Source organism: Enhydra lutris, unplaced genomic scaffold, assembly GCF_002288905.1.
Source record: "Enhydra lutris kenyoni isolate GAN:26980312 unplaced genomic scaffold, ASM228890v2 scaffoldscaffold76, whole genome shotgun sequence".
In the NCBI taxonomy this organism is placed as follows: domain Eukaryota; kingdom Metazoa; phylum Chordata; class Mammalia; order Carnivora; family Mustelidae; genus Enhydra; species Enhydra lutris.
The window spans coordinates 1444912-1464128 of NW_019154160.1; the positions used below are offsets into that span (position 1 = coordinate 1444912).

Here is a 19217-nt window from a genome sequence, read left to right on the forward strand (position 1 = left end):
TGCGGGGCTCGATCCCAGGACCCTGGGATCATGACCTGAGCCGAAGGCAGAGGCTTTAATCCACTGAGCCACCCAGGCGCCCCCTACATCTCACTTTAAATGAGAAATGATTGGGCTTAGTGAGGCAGACACATCAAAAGCCAAGACAGGCCAAACAGCTAGGTCTCTTTTGCCACACAGCCAAATTCTGAATGCAAAGAAAAATTCTTGAAGGAAATTTAAAATGCTACTCCCATGGGGCACCTGGGTGGCTCAGTCAGTTAGGTATCTGCCTGCGGCTCAGGTCATGATCCCAGAGTCCTGGGATCAGCCCCATGTTGGGCTCCCCACTCAGAGGGAAGATGCTTTGCCCTCTCCCTCCCTCCACTTGTGCTCTTTTTCTAATAAAAACTTTAAAAAAAAAAATGCCAGTCCTCTGAACACGTGCATAATAAGAAAGTAAAACAGCCTTATTACCGATAGGGAGAAAATTTTAGTGGTCTGGATAAATCAAACCAGCTACAACATTCCCTGAAGCCAAAGCCTAATCCAGAGCAAGGCCCTAATTCTTCAATTTCATGAAGGCTGAAAGAGGTAAGCTACAGCGGAGAAGTCTGAAGCTAGCAGAGGTTGGTTCATGAGGCTTAAGGAAAGAAGTCGTCTCCTTAACCTCAAAGTGGAAGGTGAAGCAGCTAATTATCCAGATCTACTAAGCTAATCAATGAGGGTGGCTACACTCAACAGATTTTCAATGTAGCAAAGGAAGGAAACAGCCTTATCTTGGAAGAAGATGCCATCTAAGACTTCTACAGCCGGAGACAGAAGTCACTGTGCGGCCTCAAAGGACAGGCTGCCTATCTGTTGAGGGGCCAACGCAGCTGGTGACTTTAAATCAGAGCCTCTGCTGTAGAAAGGGAACAACGAAGCCTGGGTGACAGCACATCTTACAACATGGTTTACAACATGGAGTATTTTAAGCCCGCAATTGAGCCCTACTCCTCAAAAAAAATTTTTTTTCCTTTCAAAATACTGCTGTTTCTTGGCGATGTACCTGGTTAGCCACAAGCCCTGGAGCTGGACAGCCAGACTGCTGTTTTCATTCCTACTGCCACAACATCGATCTGCAGCCCGTGGATCAGGGACACATTTCGACCGGAAGAAATACATCTTGTAAAACCAGAGTTGTCAGAGACAGTGACGCCTCCGATGCGTCTGGGCAAAGCAAGCCCGGAAAGGATTCGCCACTGTAGACGCCATGAAGAACATGCCTGATTTATGGGAAGTGGAAATAATCAACACGAACGGGACTTTGCAAGCAGGGGATTCAGACCCCCTGCCTGACTTTGAGGAGTTCGGGACTTCAGCAGAGGTGGTCCCTGTGGATGTGGTGGAACAGCAAGAGAACCGGAACTAGAAGTGGAGCCTGAAGATGGGACTGGGTTGCTGTGCTTTCGTGACGAAGCTGAAGGGACGAGTTGTTGTTCCTCACGGATGAGCAAAGAAAGCGGTTTCTTGGGATGGAATCTAATCCCGGTGAGGATGTCGCGAAGACCAACGAAATGGCAGCAAAGGATTTAGAATACAACATAAGCTTAGCTGGTAAAAGCAGCAGCAGGTTTGAGAAGACGGATTCCAGTTCTGAAACAAGTTCTGTGGACAAAATGCTGTCAAAGAGCATAAGGTATTAGGAGAAATCGCTTGGGAAAGGAAGAGTCAACCCGTGGCAAATGTCATTACTTTAAGGAAAGGCCACAGGCACCCAGCCTGAGCAGCCCCCGACATCAAGGCAAGACCCTCCAGCAGCACAAGTCCGGCTTGCTGAAAGCACAGATGAGGGGGAGCATTTGTTTTAAGGTATGTACGTCATTTTTAGACATAATGCTATTGCACACTTAAGACTTCAGTATAGCACACGTAACTTTTACATATGAGGAGAAATCAGACTCGCTTAATTGTGCTGTTTGCTGTGTCGCTGCGGTCTGGAGCTGAACCTACAGTGCCTCCAAGGTCCACCTATATTTAGATCGTCGCCTGCTGCTCCAACCAAAACAGAACAAAAAAACCATAGGTTTTTATAATAGACTTTAATTTTTCTTAAAATGTCGCTTTCTTACGAAATTAAAACGAAGCATTTCGATTCTTCATAGTCTGAATGATGGGATCTCTGTTATTTGATCATTTTAAAGAGTTGTTTATGTGAAACGAGTCGTGCTGTTTACATGATCCAAACCATTACTGTCCCATAGGGGAGCATTTTGCAAGTTCAGACAGAATAACGTCAAACCTTCTGGAAAGTTCAGGAGCAGCTTAGGACTGTGCCGTCGTTTTCGAAGGCTGGAACTGTCCTGCTTCAAATTTTTCTTTGAACTTTAAGTAGTCTCTTCTTTTATCAAAATATTTTATCTGTTGAGAAAAAAAGTGTTTGAAATAAGGGCAAGTTTTGCAGCTTAAACAAAAGCACATATTTAAATGTAACAAATAAAAAATAAATAAATAAATGTAACAAATTATTCAACGTAAGTTGAGTACCTGGCCTAAGTGACTGTATTCTAGAATCACTCTGAGTCAAGGTGTACGACGTGTAAGAGTCTCCAGCGATGGAGCAGACCAGTGAGCCCCAGCCCTCTTCTGGGTTACAGATCCTATTGAGAACTCAAATAACCCATGAACCTTCTCCTTGAGAAATGTCCCTGGAATTGGACATGTGAATCTTGCCATGTGGGCTCAGAGTTCATAGGCCATAAAACTTCATGATTGAAAGACATTGTACAAGTCTTTCTTTTTTTTTTTTTTTAAAGATTTTATTTATTTATTTATTTGACAGACAGAGATCACAAGTAGGCAGAGAAGCCGGCAGAGAGAGAGGAGGAAGCAGGCTCCCTGCTGAGCAGAGAGCCCGATGCGGGGCTCGATCCCAGGACCCTGGGATCATGACCTGAGCTGAAGGCAGAGGCTTTAACCCACTGAGCCACCCAGGTGCCCCTGTACAAGTCTTTCTTATCAACTGTACATTCAATAAGTTTTATAGTTCATCAGCCATGATCAAGTTTATCTCATCCAGAAACACGTATTTGTGACAGATGTTTAAAAGTTATATTTAAAAACTATGAATGAGCGGATGATAAAACTTCAATTAAAGACTTCCTCTTATTTATATCCTTCTCTTGCCATAAGAAATTTGAGTACCATAAAGCCCCATATCCTGAAGCAATAAAATTACAGTAGAAAGTCAAGGTCACAAACAAAGCTGTCACGCTGTCAGTATCTGAGCTGCTTTGCAGACAAGGTGAAGGCGGAACCCCACACATTTTCACGGTCAGGATAAAAAAAAAACACTAGTTCTTTTGTTAAAAGCTTTTCTTAGGCTCCACTGCATAACTTAAGAATTAAATCCTGGGCGCCTGGGTGGCTCAGTGGGTTGGGCCGCTGCCTTCAGCTCAGGTCATGATCTCAGGGTCCTGGGATCGAGTCCCACGTCGGGCTCTCTGCTCAGCAGGGAGCCTGCTTCCCTCTCTCTCTCTCTGCCTGCCTCTCCATCTACTTGTGATCTCTCTCTGTCAAATAAATAAATAAAATCTTTAAAAAAAAAAAATTAAATCCTAAGTGAAAAGTAGACCTAGACACATCTGTCTCCAGCTGGCATGAGAGGACAGAGTTAACACTTCTCCCAGGGATACAACAGCCACGGAATGTCCTCAGTCCCCGCAAGTGACTGCAGCTGTCTTACTGACCAGGAAGCCTTGTCCTCTAAAACCACAGACTATCAGAAATTTGATTTTGGAGGTTATAGCAATAAAAATGAAACATCCTACCTTTGCCTGGAGGCTCTCAGGCATCTAACACAGAGCAGCAGCCTTGATTTCCAGCCCAGGAGCAGCAGCTCAAATAACGGATTTCTGAATGTGACATTCTGAAAATCAGACCCTGGGTCCCCTCTCAGTCCAGAGCCGACGATGACCTGTTTATATGCAGCCCTGCTCCGAGCTCCCTGAAGCACAGAGATATTTCATTTTACCTAACTTCCATCCTGCCCCCTGCCCTGAATCCTTGGATGACTCCCTTCCTGTACCTGGTGCGATACTGACAGCTCCTCTGGGGCGCGGTCTCCATGGTTACCAGACTACAGATTTACCCCCCGGGGGGGGGGTGCTCTGCATAAAAGATACCCAGTGTTACCAGATCTTTGTGACCGATCCTGTCACATCTCCACCTGCCTGCCTGACAATGTGTAGATGTCCTACTAGCAAACCCAAACCAAGCTCCTCTGCGACCGTTTTCTCGTCTAATACTTCCTTCAGTGACCGCACCACTGTCCACCTAAACACTTCAGTCCCACTCCCTCTTCACCACTACACCACAGCCCTCCGTTCTCACCTGGATTACTGCACCAGGACTGGAACTGGCCTCTCTCCCCTCAATCTATCGGTCATGCCACGGCCAAGTACTATCTTTTCAAAACCCAAATCCAGTCATGTCCCTGGCTGGAAGATCTTTCCAGGCATCCCTACAGACTGTAAGGTCAACATCCAAACTCCTCAGCGAGACAAACAAGGCCATTCTTGACTTAATCTCTGCCCATTTGTCTGTCCTCTCTGAATCTGCCACTGGCCCCTGAAATACCGGCCGTTGAGAGCTGCTCTGGGTCCTGGACATGCTTAGTTCTCGAGCGCTGTGCTTCCTGGCCTCTGCCTGAACCGCACTTCAGCCCAGCCTTCCCTCCTGGGGGAGCAGTCGGGGATCCTCAGCACAAGGCACATGCTCTCCCTGTCCGCTCAGGAGCCCACGGGCACTCACTGAGGGAGACTGTACTAGGGTGCTAGCATCTTCCACACCCTTACAGGAGACGCAGGGGCAGGAGTGCGAACGCCACAACCCCGGGATCTGAAACACTGCCACGGTTTATATGAAACACAGCTTCTGAAACTGATACTGGGATCAGTCTCTTGGAGGACACTGGGATGAAGGATGGCTCTCAGCCCCGCGCCCTCCTCAGCCATGAGCCAGCAGACTTTCGCAGTCGGCCTGTCACACAGGTTAGGCTGCTGAGCACCATAAAAGCAGCAAAGCGCCATGAAAAGTAATTCATTGCGGTGACACCTGGCATTTTAGTTGTGTGGCATACTTATTATATAACAGATCTGAATTTATTGCTTTCCTGCTCAGCTGATCTTGAACAAATTATCTCACCTGAGCCTTAGGTCCTCCTGTGTAAAACAGACACACAAGTACTCCCGAGACTGAAAATTAAAGCTAATAAAGATGCCTGATACAAATGGACCCAGACGATACCTCCTCTTCTGACCCCCTTCCCCCATGTAGCTCCCCACCTTCTCACGTGGCTCTGGAAAAATCTTTCCGTTCCTAGTGGATGGCTACAGTAAGACTTCCAAGGCCATCCCCGAGCAGAGCGCACAGGTGAGGAGGGGCAGGCTGAAGGAGGACGGCACTGCAGAAGGACACCGTGTTGTGAACACTTAACACTGTCAAATGCTGCAGAAGCCAACTAGAATATTCTGCCACCACACCCCCCCACTTTGCTGGGGTCGGCTGGAGCTCTGCAGCTTGTGCGCTTCTCCACCAGGACTCCTGTCCTGATGCTTGGGTGGCTCCCTGACCAAGTGAGCTTGTCCCCCAACCGGTCTTACTCCCAGGATCAAAGCAGCATGCCCTTTCCATAATCCCAATTCTGAGAGCCCATTCTCCAAACACCGCCACCCCCCCCAGCCTCTTCCCTTTCTCTCTATAAGACCCTGATGCTGAAACCCACTGAGCACACCACCCTTTCAGACTCCCTCTCGTACCTTCACAGCTCTCCTTCCTGCCGAACTCCAAGCTCTCCAGTGGCTTCCCATAGCCCTCAGTAAAGCCCACCGCCCCAGCCTCCCATCACCTCTCTGACCCGAACGTCCGCTGCTCTCTCCTTGCTACTCCTTAAACACACGGGACCTGCCCCCACCACAGGGCTGCTGTGCCGTCCCACTTCCCTCCTGAGGATGCTCCTCCAGTGAGTCCCACAGTGAAGGCTGAAGCTCTGGGGCTGTGTTCATGCTGGTGCCTTTCACTGGGGTTAGGAGCATGGGAGGTGAGGCCTGCTGGGTATGGGATGGGGAGGAGTTCAGTCTCGTACATGCAGAGGTCAAGGTTGGTCCTGGGACCATCTAAACCTATTGCAACAGCTCATCGGGTGCCTCTGGAGCTGGAGAAACGGCCGAGCCGGGGCTGTGGGCGAGGCGTCAACACCTGAGGCCAAACTGCCTTGGGAGAGCGAACAGCCTAGAAGAGCACCGGCGCTCACGGCCGCACAGGAAACCTCTCCAACAGGCATGGCTGCTAGATAAGCAGGAGGACAACCTGGGGGGGGGGTCATACGGGCACCCAAGGAGATAGGGCTTTTGTATTGAAATAGACTACAGTTATGACTAAGTTTCTAGAACACCATGAGACTTGTGTAGGCTATTTTCATGGAAGGAGGAAGGAGGATGTGGAGAAAGGAAAAGCATGGGGTCCAGATTCACACTCCCGAACTCCAATCCTGGCTCTGTCCTTACAGGTGATTTCACTTCAATGCACCCATGTCTTTGTCTGCAAAACTAGCTGACAGCTCTCGTGAGACCAGTGGAGGTGGAGGGCACGTCTGAAGAGCTCCAAGCATATACTCAGTATATGAGCTGTGAGCAGGACACAGTAACCTGGAGAGAGTGGCATTCAGCCAGGGTCCCGGTGGGAGTGGAAGGGACAGAGAAAAACCCTTTATGATGCAGAGAACAGAAGCTGCATGAAAGAAGGGGAGTGGGAGGGTCTGCTAGACACCGGACTGGAGAGAAAGTAGTGGGTCTGCGAGGAGAGGGAAAGAGGATAAAGCAGGACAGAAGCGTGACTTTCCAAAGGGCCTAAGACGGATTCCCAACCATGGTTACTGGAATCACCTGTAGAGCCAGAGCTGTGTCAAAGGCTCGGGTTCTATTTCCAGACCTTCAGTGAATCTGAGGGGAGGTCTGGGACAGAGCTCTTCAAAAACCTCTCCACGTGATTATGACATGTCACCTGAGTGGAAAATCATGACACGGCTGTCAAAAGGTCTCACAGGGACAAAATTCTCCTGAGAAAATCCAGGGGTGGGATGAGAACAGAACCCACCAATACCCCAACCACCAGAGCTCCTGCTCTGTTCTCAGCTGCACCCTGCTCTCAGTGACCGCAGGGCCAGAGAGCCCAGCAAGAAGGGGACAGCACAGATAGTAAAGGAACCAGAACCCTCATGGACTCAGGTGTGAGACAGACCAAGCTCCACATTCTCCGCCTACTTCTTAAACCAGGAGTTGTTCTTAGTGCATCAACCCTGATGGGAAAACCAGGATGTCTAACAGTTTTCGCCTAAATCATTAAACAATCCGATCACAAAACCCCACATTGATCATGTTTATATGTCAAGTTAGACATGGAGTTTTCATAGGAATCCCATGACATAGGCCGCATTATGCTGGTTTTACAGATGAAACGTTCACCTGAGCATGGTCTCCTGCCTGCATTCGCGCCCAGCCCAGCCCTCCAGCATGACCCCCACCCTCCTGGCGGTCTTCTGCACACCTCCGGCTTCTCATCTAAAATCGTGAGGCGTGACAGGGAGACCCTAAGCCACGTCCTAAGATGAGCCGTTCTCACAGCTATTTGGTGTACTTTGCCCAGCAGCATGACAGAGTGGAAACGCACAGACAAATTCAGGTTCCAATCTTACACCAGCCAGCCGGGCCTGACTTAGAATTACCATCCTGCCACTTGCTGACCAATACTGAGCACGTTACTTCAGTGCCCTGACTCTTCCAGAAAAGGAGAGCAAACCACCCTCTGAAAGGACACAGATGCAGGAGTGTCGAGCACGGAGCCCGGACAAGTTACTGACCTCACTGTTAGTTCCCTTTTCCAGCCCACTCCCACATCAGGGACAGGCAGCACACAGCAGGACAGCGGTCAGGGAGGCATCTGGGGCAGCACCTATCATGGGAACGTCCTCCTACTTCCTAAACCGCTCATAATAGTTTGGGTACATGAGCCCATGATTTGGGGAGCACAATAGAGAATGCTTCATTTCTGAGAGAGGCTCCAGGCCAGTGAATTTGCCAACCCCTGCCCCACACTAGAGAGTGTTCTTAGGATCCTGGAGGGATCTACCAACTCAGTGGGTTGGAATTTCTGGTCCTCATTCACAGGTTTGTTTTCAGTGACCTTTAAAGGGTCAGGTGACGCTTCCCAAACGCCTGCCTGACCTAAGAACATAAACCAAGTCTGGATGACCAGGCAGGGTCTTCTCTGCTGCTCTACAAACTGGATCCGACGAGCCTCCGCCTGCTTCACCCCTCAGCCCACCGCACACCCTCTCAGCTCGGCGCCATCTCCCAGTGACCGACAACCGTCGAGTGTGCCTTACCCACTGCTGGGGACACCTGGATTCGAACGCGCTTCTCAACTGCTCGCACTGGGACGCGTCCTCTGCCTTCTCGTCCAAACACTTCCAGTACTCGTCCCGGGCTCCCCAGCACGCCTGTCTTTCCTTCATGGACGGGGCTGCCATCCCTCGTGGGCCCAGGCTGTTGACCAAAGTAACACCGAGTGTGAACCGGGACCTCGTTTCGGAGACGGCGGGGCACTGACACTGTCCGTCCTCCCCGCCCAGCCCCTTTCTACAATTCCGCCTTGGGATTTTGACGGCGCCACCGAAATCACCCAGTTCTAAACGGAAGCCTGCAGAGCTCATCCCCCACGCGATGACACGGGACCCGCCGGGGGCGGCGCTCTCAGTCCCGTCCCTGGGGCCTCTCGAGCGCGTGTCCCCACCTGTAAGACGGGGGCAGCTGCGCCCATGTAGAAGGCGGCCTGCACACCAGACGCTCCACAAGGAAGCGCACGCGTCGACTGGACCCGGCAGCGCCAGCGGAGCTACCAGCCGTGCCGAAGGGGAGCCCGAGACGCGCAGAGTCGGAACCGCCAGGTCCAGCCTCCAACACGCGCGCCCGCCGGAACCCACCCGCAAACTGGCCTCTAGCCCGCCTGCGACCGGGTTCCCTTCGGCGCTGACGGGAGGAAAGGGTCATGAAATTCAACAAACTGGGGGACAAGGGGGTCCGGTGCCGAGTCCTGCGGAGAACTCACCACCCCCAAGGAACCACGTCCCGCGGCAAATCCGCCCGCCTGCTTGGAATGACCCTTACGGGATCCCGTTCACCGTTCTAGGAGGGCGGGACTTCCGGCTCCGCTCTCTCACCTGTTGCAGCGACTTCCTTCCGGACCTGCGGGGGGAGGGGAGAGGAGGCGGGGCCTGGGGGTGTGGCGGTGGGGGAGTGGGCGGGGCTGTGTCGGAGCTCGGAGCGGCCTCAACCTCTAGGGCGGCTCCGTACCTGTTTCCCTGAGGCTTTCAGCCATGGCGAGGGACCCGCTCCTCTCGTGACTCTCAGTTTCCGTGCACATCTCACCCGCGCCGCCTGGAGGGCTTGAGTTTCGAGCCCGGCTGGACCAGCCGGTTTGGGCTGGAAATTTGCAGCCAAGGGATGAGCGCTAGACAAACCCGCTAACGGTGACAGCTTGGCTGCAGGCTTCCCGGTGGAGATAGTCGGAAGGTGCGGGAGGGGAGGAGGTGGGGCGGGAGGGGAGGAGGTGGGGCGGGGTGGGGGAGGGGAGGGGAGTGCGGGCAGGGTTGGGTGGCAGGCGGAGCGGGCAAGCGCTGGGGGACCCGGGAGATCTGGAAAGTAAGCGAAGCGGGCTGTGAACCGAGGCCTTGAGCTCCCGGTCCCGGCTGAGGGTTCGTCCCCGCACGTCGCTTAGCGTCGGGACCGCTAGCCCTGGTGGCTTCGTGGACGCCCCTGAGTCGGTGCTCGGAGACGCAGTGAGAGCGCGGAGCAGAACCCGCTCGGCCGAAATGCGGCCGTGGAGACGCGAGCCTGGTGAGTTCCCGGACAGACGCTGTGCCCTTGGCTCTGAGATCTGCGGAGGGTAGTTCAGACGAGGAGAACGGAGGAAAATACTTGCTTTTCTGTTTAGTCTTACTCGTGGCTTTCTTGACTTCCCAAACACCAAGGTATTGTGATAAAGGAATGAGAAGAGCTGCTTCGGGTAGGTTTGAAAGGACGGTATTTCTGATAAACAAACAAGTTCGTGTGTCTGAGCGGAATCTGTAAAAGCGCCTTTATGGGTAAAGATCAGTCATCCTGGGTCTGGTCTCTTAACAAAGTCCGCATGCGCCCTCCGTCCCGCTGAAGAGCTTTTTTTTTTTTTTTTTTTAATTTTTTTTTTCAGCGTAGCAGTATTCATTGTTTTTTGCACCACACCCAGAGCTCCATGCAATCCGTGCCCTCCTTAATACCCATCACCTGGCTCCCCCAACCTCCCACCCACCACCCCTTCAAAACCCTCAGATTGTTTTTCAGAGTCCATAGTCTCTCATGGTTCACCTCCCCTTCCAATTTCCCTCAACTCCCTTCTCCTCTCCATCTCCCCTTGTCCTCCATGCTATTTGTTATGCTCCACAAATAAATGAAGCCATATGATAATTGACTCTCTCTGCTTGACTTATTTCACTCAGCATAATCTCTTCCAGTCCTGTCCACGTTGCTACAAAAGTTGGGTATTCATCCTTTCTGATGGAGGCATAATACTCCATAGTGAGAGCTTCTAACACCCATAGCGACCTACAGCTCTGCAGTCAGTGCCGGTGTTTGCTCCTGTCCAAATTAAGTACATGCAGGTTTCCAGAGTAGCTGCGTGAAGCCAAGTTCCCCCAAACATATGTTCTACAGTATGGACCGTCCTTCGGCAGGTCAGCGGACTCTGTAAGGCAGTGGAATGCTTCATCCTTTCTTTTACACTGTGTCTACCAAGGGCAGTTTATATAAAGATAATATCTCCTGAGTATGACCGATGAGATAGTAAAAGGATGGAAAGAGTCTTGGGTGACTTCAGAGTTGAAAAAGTAAATACATTTAAAATTTTAAGTTTATACATACCTAATGATAAATATATAAAGTGAAACTTGACGGAATGACAAAGAAAAAACTATAGTCCTATTAGGTTACTTTAATAAGCCTTTCTTAGTGATTTTTTTAATAAGATTTGATTTATGATTTGACAGAGATCACAAGTAGGCAGAGAGGCAGGCAGAGAGAGAAGAGGAAGCAGGATCCCTGCCAAGCAGAGAGCCGACGTGGGGCTTGATCCCAGGACCCTGGGATCATGACCTGAGCCAAAGGCAGAGACTCAACCCACTGAGCCACCCAGGTGCCGCTCTTAGTGATTTTTAAGACAAAAGAAAAATCAATAAGGATATAGAAGATGTGAATAACATGATTAATAAACTTGACCTCATACACAGAACATTACCAAAATTAGAATGTACATTTTTTTGGAAAGCAAAGATGGCATCATCCCCCAATCAACCACAGACTTAGCTGTAAAGCAACCCACAACAAATTTTAAAGATTGAAATCATTCAGCACATGTTTTTTGACCATTACGCATTTAAGCTAGAAATCAATAAAGAATTATAACAAATCCATGTAAACCCTTGTCAGAGGAGTCATAATGATAGAATATATGTTGAGCTGAACAATAAAATACAACAGCAATGCCTGTGTGATGCAGCTAAAACAGGGCTTAGAGGAAAATTTATAGCCCAAAATATATAAGAAAGAGGCTAAAAAGTCTTTAGCTTAAACATCCATTTTCAAGAGTCAGAAAAAGGAGAACAAGATTAAAGGAAGTAAAATGACAGAAATAATATTAAGAGCAGGAATGAATGAAATGGGAATCAAAAGTAATGTGCCAGAGACTGTACTGATACAGGAGAACCAATTATGCATACCTCTCCCCTACTCCATGGCCACTAACCTCAAATTAGTGGCTTGAAGTTGTCCATGATGATAGTATTCACTCCATGGAAATAAAAAAAAAAAACAGGCTGGTGTTTTTTTGTTATCTTTGCAGCCAATTTACTAGGGGACCACTGCATACAATGGATTAAAAATCCAAAAGTTGATTTTTTTTTTTTTTTAGAAAAGACGAATACAATTGACAAATATCTGTTAGTATTGAACAATACAAGGAGAGATGTTAACCTATATTAGTAATCAAAACTATAGACATCAAAAAAATTACGACATCTTACAAACAATTCAATGCAAATAAAATTTAGGTAAATGCACAAATTTCAAGGAAAACACAACTGGCAGACTCAAGAATAGAAAATATGAATCTTCCAAACCATATTTTAAATCAGTAGTAAAGAATCTTCCCACACAAATTCCAGGTCCACGGCTCCACCAGTAAGTTCCTCTAACCTTTAAAATAATTCTGTCCTTATGTATGAGGCCTCCATAACTTCTGTACTAATTACAAAAACCCCACACTTATGAAACACCAAACTCTTTGGAACTCATTAGGTGGAAAATGTGATTTAGTGTCATGAAGTTCTTTATAGTCATTATTTATATATTAGGTGACTACGTATGTTTTGCTGCAGAAATAATAATGTATGAATATTGATTTTTGAGTAGAGGTGCTCTTCCAGTTCTTGTTGAGAGTTACAAAAATATGCTGTATGTGTTCCATTGGGCCTTCCATTGAAAAAGTCTGTATTCCAAAACACATCTGCTGCAAGAATTTCAGATAAAATGCGTGGACCTACAGAAGAATGTTTTTATGACTTTGGGGTCAAGAACAATTTTTTTTTTTTTTTTTTTAGCCATAAAGGAAATGATCAATGAATTCAACTACATTAAAATTTTTGTTTTACCAAATAAAATTTTTGTTTACCAAAACAAAATACTTTTGTTTACCAAACAATACCATAAGGTGTGGAGAAAAGACAAAACCACAATGTGGGAGAAGTTTGTAAAACAAAGAATTGGTACCCAGAGTATATAAAGAACACTTAGGAATCAATAAGAATGGGACAATGTAGTTTTTAAAATAAGCAAAAGGCTTAAATAGGCACAGCACCAAAGAGGATATACAAATGAGCAGTGTAAGAAAACACCTACATCCTTGTTAGGAACCATGAACATGAGCCATCAGATCACAATGCAATACCATTAAACACCAACCAGACCCAAGAATAATTATAAAAAATCTGACAGTAACAAGGTTGAGAAGGATGAAGCAAGAAGGTTCCTCACACACACAGGGCAGTATAAGTTGATACAATCACTTTGGATTATCACTTTGTGGCATTATCTAGTAAAGTTAACCATACAACACATTCAGGATGACTCAGGAATTCTACTCTACAGAATCACTTATGCATGTGCGTCTTTGTTATAGCTAAAAACAACATACCACCTAAACTTACACCAACAATAGAATGAATAAACTATGGCATGGTCACATTAGGAAATAGGATGCAGCGATGAAAGGAGTATTTATAGCTATCCACAATAACATGATGTATCCTGTATTAAATAAGAGAAATAGAACAACCAAAGAATAGATACATGGCAAAACTCAGCTGTCCTGTTTAGGATACATTCCTCCATAGTATTAACAAAAGAAAAATGGGATGTGATCAGGGAGAGGTGAATAGGGACCTTCTGAGTTGTCGATAAAATTTTATTTCTGGACTTTGGTGTTAAACAATTATTCTATAAATAAACTGTGCAAGAATGTTTTGTGTATGAATGTTTTCTGTATGAATGATATATGTCACAGTTTTTTTTTTTTTTAAGATTTATTTATTAGAGAGAGAGAGAGCAAGCTTGAGGGGGGCAGAAGAACAAAGAATCTTAAGCAGACACCCGCTGAGTGCGGACCTCCCCCCCCCAACATGGGGCTCAATCCCCCAACACTGAGATCATGACCTGAGTGGAAACCAAGAATCTGATGCTCAACCTTCTGAACCCCCAGGCACCCCCATATGTCACAATTGTTAAATAGAGTAGTTGTTTAGTCTGGAAATTATTTAGTCTTTAGTACACAGGAAGGTAAAAATAATGATCATACAGACCATTTATAAGGCGATTACTAAATTTTTAACAGATTTAGCATCTTATGCGCTCTTCTAGGTCAAAAGTCAGTAGTCCTTCATGCTGTCCCCTGTGCAGTCAAGCTCTTCCTGCAGGTCAGCCATACACCTAAGGTGTAGACAGTGAAGAATTACCGAAGAGGGTCAATACAGTGCAATAATGGTCCCCATCCTCACCTCCAAGGAGGTCCAGGGTTCACCAACTGAGAAACACAGATGTAGCCAACAGCGCCAAAGCAACTAAGGAAAGGGAAATTTTGAGGTGTCGATAAGGCAAACAAACCAAAAACAATGCAGGATAAGAACTGCAAAGACCAGATTCCCCTTACAAAATCTAGAAGGCTGTGGGCAAGTAAAAGAAAAGTGTGCCAAAAGATGATTTCCAATGTGTTGTCTTGACACAAAAGGAGTGTAGTCTCCCAGCCTGTCTGGAGGAGAGAGGAGGCGGGGAGAAGTCAGTGTGAACACGTGGGAAGAGTGCCGAGCTGGCTCTCACCACCCAGAGGAAACTTCCTGTGGGTGTATCTCCAGTCTGAACTGAGAAGATCCCCAAACCACTGCTGGGCGGGGCCAGACAGACCCAGGAGCACCGAAAAACACGTAGGTGGTGTTTTTCTGTTGCTGCCCACAGACTTTTATTTATAATCTGTACTGTTTTACAAAACAGTGGCACAGACACCTACGCGGGTACAAAAACAGGAGAAAGATCCCCTAACTTCAGCATTTCTACAGAGATCCTTCTGAATTTCCTTAGATCTCGGTGCCTGCTCCTGGTTTTTTTTCTTCCCATGAACTACAGATCTGTTCCAAGGAGCTGTCCTTCTCCCTTCTTTATTTTTTTCTTCTCTTGCATTTCCTTTGCTCTGTTTTCCATGGCCAAGCTGATTCACTCTCCCAGCTTCAGCTGCCACTTCTATCAGAAAAGACCTACAAATCTACGTTCTTGTCCTAAAGGAAACTTTGTCCCACTTTTCTCTTTCCAAGTCCCTCTTGGACATCTCCACTTGTCTGTCCTTCCATTACTCCAGTAAGCTCAAAACGGAACCCACAGCATCCTCTCTCCAGAACAGCTTCCCGTTCTGTGCTCCTTTCATGGGTCTGACAAGTCCTTTGTCTGCCAGGCACAGTGCTGGGTCGTGGAGGAAAACAATGGATGAGAAGCTCAGTCTGGTGGAGGACGTAGGCCATGTTGTCCTTTAACGAACAGGAGTTCAGAGCTATGATAGGTCCATGCACCAAGTATAGTGAGAGCTTGAATAGGCGGTTGCCCAAAGAAATCCAGAAGGGAAATACAGACTGTAGGAGAGGCAACAAAGTGGAGTGGATAAAAGCAGGAGCTCTGGAGCCTAATGGCTTGACTCCGACCTCCCCCAATGACAAGCTGTGTGACCTTGGGCAAGTTACTGGAACTTTGCACACATTGGTTTCCTCAATGGAGAATGTGGTTGATAGTATCTACCTTAGGTTGCTTATAAAAGTTAAATGAAATAATCCCTGCAAAGCACTTAGAACAGTGTCTAGCACATGAAAGGATTTCATTCATTTGCTCATTATTCAATGTGTGTCAAGCACTGTTCTAGGGGCCTGAGAGACCACAGAGAACCATCCAGATGAACACTCTTGCCTTCATGGAATGTACATTCTAACAGACAACAAGCAACAAACAAAGAAATTCTATGGATACTATGACAGAGAAGAGTTACAGGACAAAGAAAAGAATAAATGCTAGTTATTAATATTATATTTTAGAGGTCCTTTGATCTTGGACTTGAAGAGAAGTCCACTAAAGAGAATACAGTTTTATCAAATCAAACATTATAAATAATCTGCACTATTATCTTATTTTCCACTAAGAAAAGAAGCACTCCCAACTAAACTATGATGCAATTCTTTTTTCTTGCCTAGGACTCTGATCTGAAATGTCATAAAACTTATTTAGACATATTTAAGTATGAATTTTTTAAAAAAATAGTATGTGTGTGTATATATATATGTATACACACACATACACACAGAAGAAAAAAAAAAAAGCAGGAGTTGATTAAGGTGTACCTAAAGCTTCTTTATATTTAGAGTTCTAGTCCTCAGAATCCCTTTCTGATCCAATCACCAGTTTCTCCACCAATCTTATCTACGTAATTAAGCACTTTGAACCAAGTCTTCCTCTTTCCCCCTTCCCTACCCTTGACTTTCAAAACTTTTTGGACCCACAAAAGGGATTGGTGTTGAGCAATGCAGCCAACTTTGTGAGTAGCTACAAGGAGCCGACTTTTCACTCCTATGTTGGGGATGTTGCTCAATGTTTTCCAGTTGCCCTCTGCCCACCGCTCTCCCCAAATGTGCTTTGCTTCCTAGGCGTGAAGAGCACCCCCTTCTGATGGCCTGGATTTTCACCTAAGACCCTGCAAGTCTGGGTGTGTCTGTGCACACGGGCAGTGACACATATGTTCTGTAACCAGGATCTGGTGACTGTACTGTCAACTGCAGGACGTGTCCTAGTGTCCAAGATGCACAAGTGTGGGAACAAAAATGGGAGTGTTAGAGTCAATGAAATACTGCGGTCATAACCCGGCAGTCCTCTTTGTTCTGACCATTTGTGCTTTGTCAGGCACAGGGCAAAACATTTAGTCTTTATAACGACCCATGGAGCGGGCACTCTGTCATCCCCATTGTATACAGCTGCGTTATCCAACCGAGGTATACGACGAGGTACACATGTAATTTTGCAGTTTCTAGTAGCCACATTAACAAAGCACAACTTCGGTGAAGCTAACTGTAGTAATATATTTCCTTTAACCCAATATATTTAAAATATTGGGGCGCCTGGGTGGCTCAGTGGGTTAAGCCGCTGCCTTCGGCTCAGGTCATGATCCCAGGTCCTGGGTTCGAGCCCCACATCGGGCTTTCTGCTCAGCGGCGAGCCTGCTTCCCCCTCTCTCTCTGCCTGCCTCTCTGCTTACTTGTGATTTCTCTCTGTCAAATAAATAAATAAAATCTTAAAATAAAATAAAATAAAATAAAATAAAATATTATCATTGGGGCGCCTGGGTGGCTCAGTCGGTTGCGGGTCTGCCTTCTGCTGGGGTCGTGATCCCTGGGTTCTCCGATCAAGACCCGCCTCGGGCTCCCTGCTCAGTGGGGAGCCTGCTTCTCCCTCAGCCTGTCGCTTCCCCTGCTTGTGTGCTCTCTCTGAGACAAATAAATAAAATCTTTTTTAAAAATTAAAAAAAAAAAAAAGAAAGAAAGAAAGAGAAAAGAAAGAAAACCCACTTTTTTTTTTTTTTTTTTTTTTTTTAGCTTGGACTAGTCACATTCCGAGTGCTCCCCTACATAGTCACCCGCGGCGCGCAGCTCCCCTACTGGGCAGCGCAGGTACTACAACAGACGGAAACCCTAAGACCCCCGGGGGTGGAGGGGCAGGCAGCGTGGAGACTCCGGCTCAGACCCTGCCAGAAGCTTGTGCTCCTAGGCTGTGCCCTACATGAGGGAAGGACCTTCCAGGCAGAGCAGAGGTGATAGCAATGTGCAGAGTTGGGGCAGAGCAGGTCTCTTAGAGCCGGAAATGGCTAACCTTGGTTGAGACCTCGGATGTGGGGTTGGTTCCCTCTACCGCTGGAGCCTACTACCCTGTGGTTGGAAACAATCTCAACTCTTCTTTGGCCCTCTAAATTCTGACCCTTTTGTTCAGCTCACTCACCTAGAGACAGACATCTATGTGGCCCCTGCCACCAGTCTGGGGGTGCTGTCAAGCCCCGCGGCACCCCAGGCCTTGGGTAATGGATCCTGTGTGGTTTGAGCTCCACGTTTTCTCTCCCACCCATGCGGCCCTGCACCTCCTGAGGAAGCTGCCTGAGAGCAGCCAACAGCAAAGAACTCTATGGTCTTTGGGCCTCACTTTGAGGGGGAAGTCCTCTGCCATACTACCCCCAACAGCTCTGGCCAGGCTGACTCCTCTCTGCTCCTTCAGTCAGGCTCCTCGTGGCCCTGCACCCACCCCCTCATTGCCCTGGCTTTACTACTCACCTCTGCCTCACCCTGATGCCCTCCTCCTCCCCTCTCAGCCGTAAATCCCGTACCTTCTGCCAGACTTAGCTGACCAAGATCCTTCTAGAAGGCTTAGGGATTGGAGGCCACATCCATTTTGTGCTTTCCTAACAGAGCTTTAATTAACTCTCTCCACTCATTTCATATCTGTACTGATCCTCCAATATCTATCCAGAGCAGGGGTTAATAATTTCCCGAATATTCCCCATAGTACAGACACATAGAAGACGCTTAGGAACCCACTGGACATTTGCATGAAAGACAGGAAACAAGTAGTGAAAAGAGGAATCACACTGTTTAATACAGGACATCGCTCCTTGGATCCACAAACGCTTACTGAATGTCTTGGGTATTGAGCCTGGGCCACTGGGAAGCAAAGCTAAGTCCTTGCCTTTCATTTGTTTATAGCTGGGTGGTAGGAGTCAGGCATGAAAACCAAAAGCCACAATGTGATAAACACCAATACTGAGCCATGGGCCAAGTGCTGTAAGTATGAAGGACAGAGGAACACATTCTTCCTGGGAGAACCCGGGACCTCCACTGACGGTGAACTTTGAGCTCACCTTGAAGGTTGCATGGACATTTTCCTGCTACAAAGGGGGAAGGGGGTGTTTCAAGCAGAAGAACACACACCTGAAGAGTCTGGCTCCATCAAAGGGACTTGGGGGCTGCCTTACTGTTCCTCAAACTCACTAAGCACTTCCCTACTTTAGAGCCTTTGTGCCGGCTGGTGCCTTGGGTCCCTTTGCCTGGAACGTTTCCTCTCAACCACCTGTTCCCTTCCTAGTCACTGCTCACCAAATCCTACTCAGATCTCCCTGTTTACATGGAAATCTTCCCCACCTTCTTCATTCCATTATCCCAAGACCAGTTCAAGCATTCCATTCTTGCTCAATTGATTGAAGATCTCAGATTAATCCATGGGTGTTTATAATATATATAGCCTCCCTGGGTAAATCAGTCAGTCCATCTAGCTACCTACCCATTAATGTACGTATTTGTGTATCTACAAAGCTATCACACTCATCTAGGCAGCTAAGCTTATACTGGTTATTCGCTCAAACCCCATGCACCTCTGTTGTTACTGAATTATTTGATTACTCAGAGAAACATATTAAAATATGTCACTATAATTATGTATTTGTCTATTTCTCTTTTTAGACTTCAAAACCATTGCTCACAGCTGTCTTGT

General features: G+C 47.2%; 1 protein-coding gene across 5 annotated transcripts; it reads right to left on the minus strand.

Moving 5' to 3' along the window:
* Window positions 1-412: 412 nt before the first annotated feature.
* On the minus strand, window positions 413-9285 carry LOC111160528 (cytochrome c oxidase assembly factor 6 homolog). Of its 5 annotated transcripts, XM_022523690.1 has the most exons (4): window positions 8812-9116; window positions 8405-8564; window positions 3792-3967; window positions 2363-2382 (listed from the first exon to the last, which is right to left on the minus strand). In XM_022523690.1, exons 1-4 carry the CDS (start codon window positions 9066-9068, stop codon window positions 2379-2381), a joined length of 597 nt encoding a protein of 198 aa, XP_022379398.1. In that variant the 5' UTR covers window positions 9069-9116; the 3' UTR covers window positions 2363-2378. The 5 variants fall into 5 exon arrangements, with proteins under 5 accessions (XP_022379401.1, XP_022379400.1, XP_022379399.1 ...); XM_022523693.1 differs by lacking the exons at window positions 3792-3967; window positions 8812-9116 and adding an exon at window positions 9127-9285 and having other exon boundaries at window positions 413-2382; XM_022523692.1 differs by lacking the exon at window positions 3792-3967 and having other exon boundaries at window positions 413-2382; window positions 8405-8550; window positions 9002-9116.
* Window positions 9286-19217: the final 9932 nt, after the last annotated feature.

Coding starts and splice junctions, on each gene's coding strand:
- LOC111160528 (XM_022523689.1), bottom strand. CDS start 9,068: ATGACCCTTTCCTCCCGTCAGCGCCGAAGGGAACCCGGTCGCAGGCGG. Junction 8,565..8,811: donor CAGCTGCCCCCGTCTTACAG/GTGGGGACACGC, acceptor TTTGGTCAACAG/CCTGGGCCCACGAGGGATGG.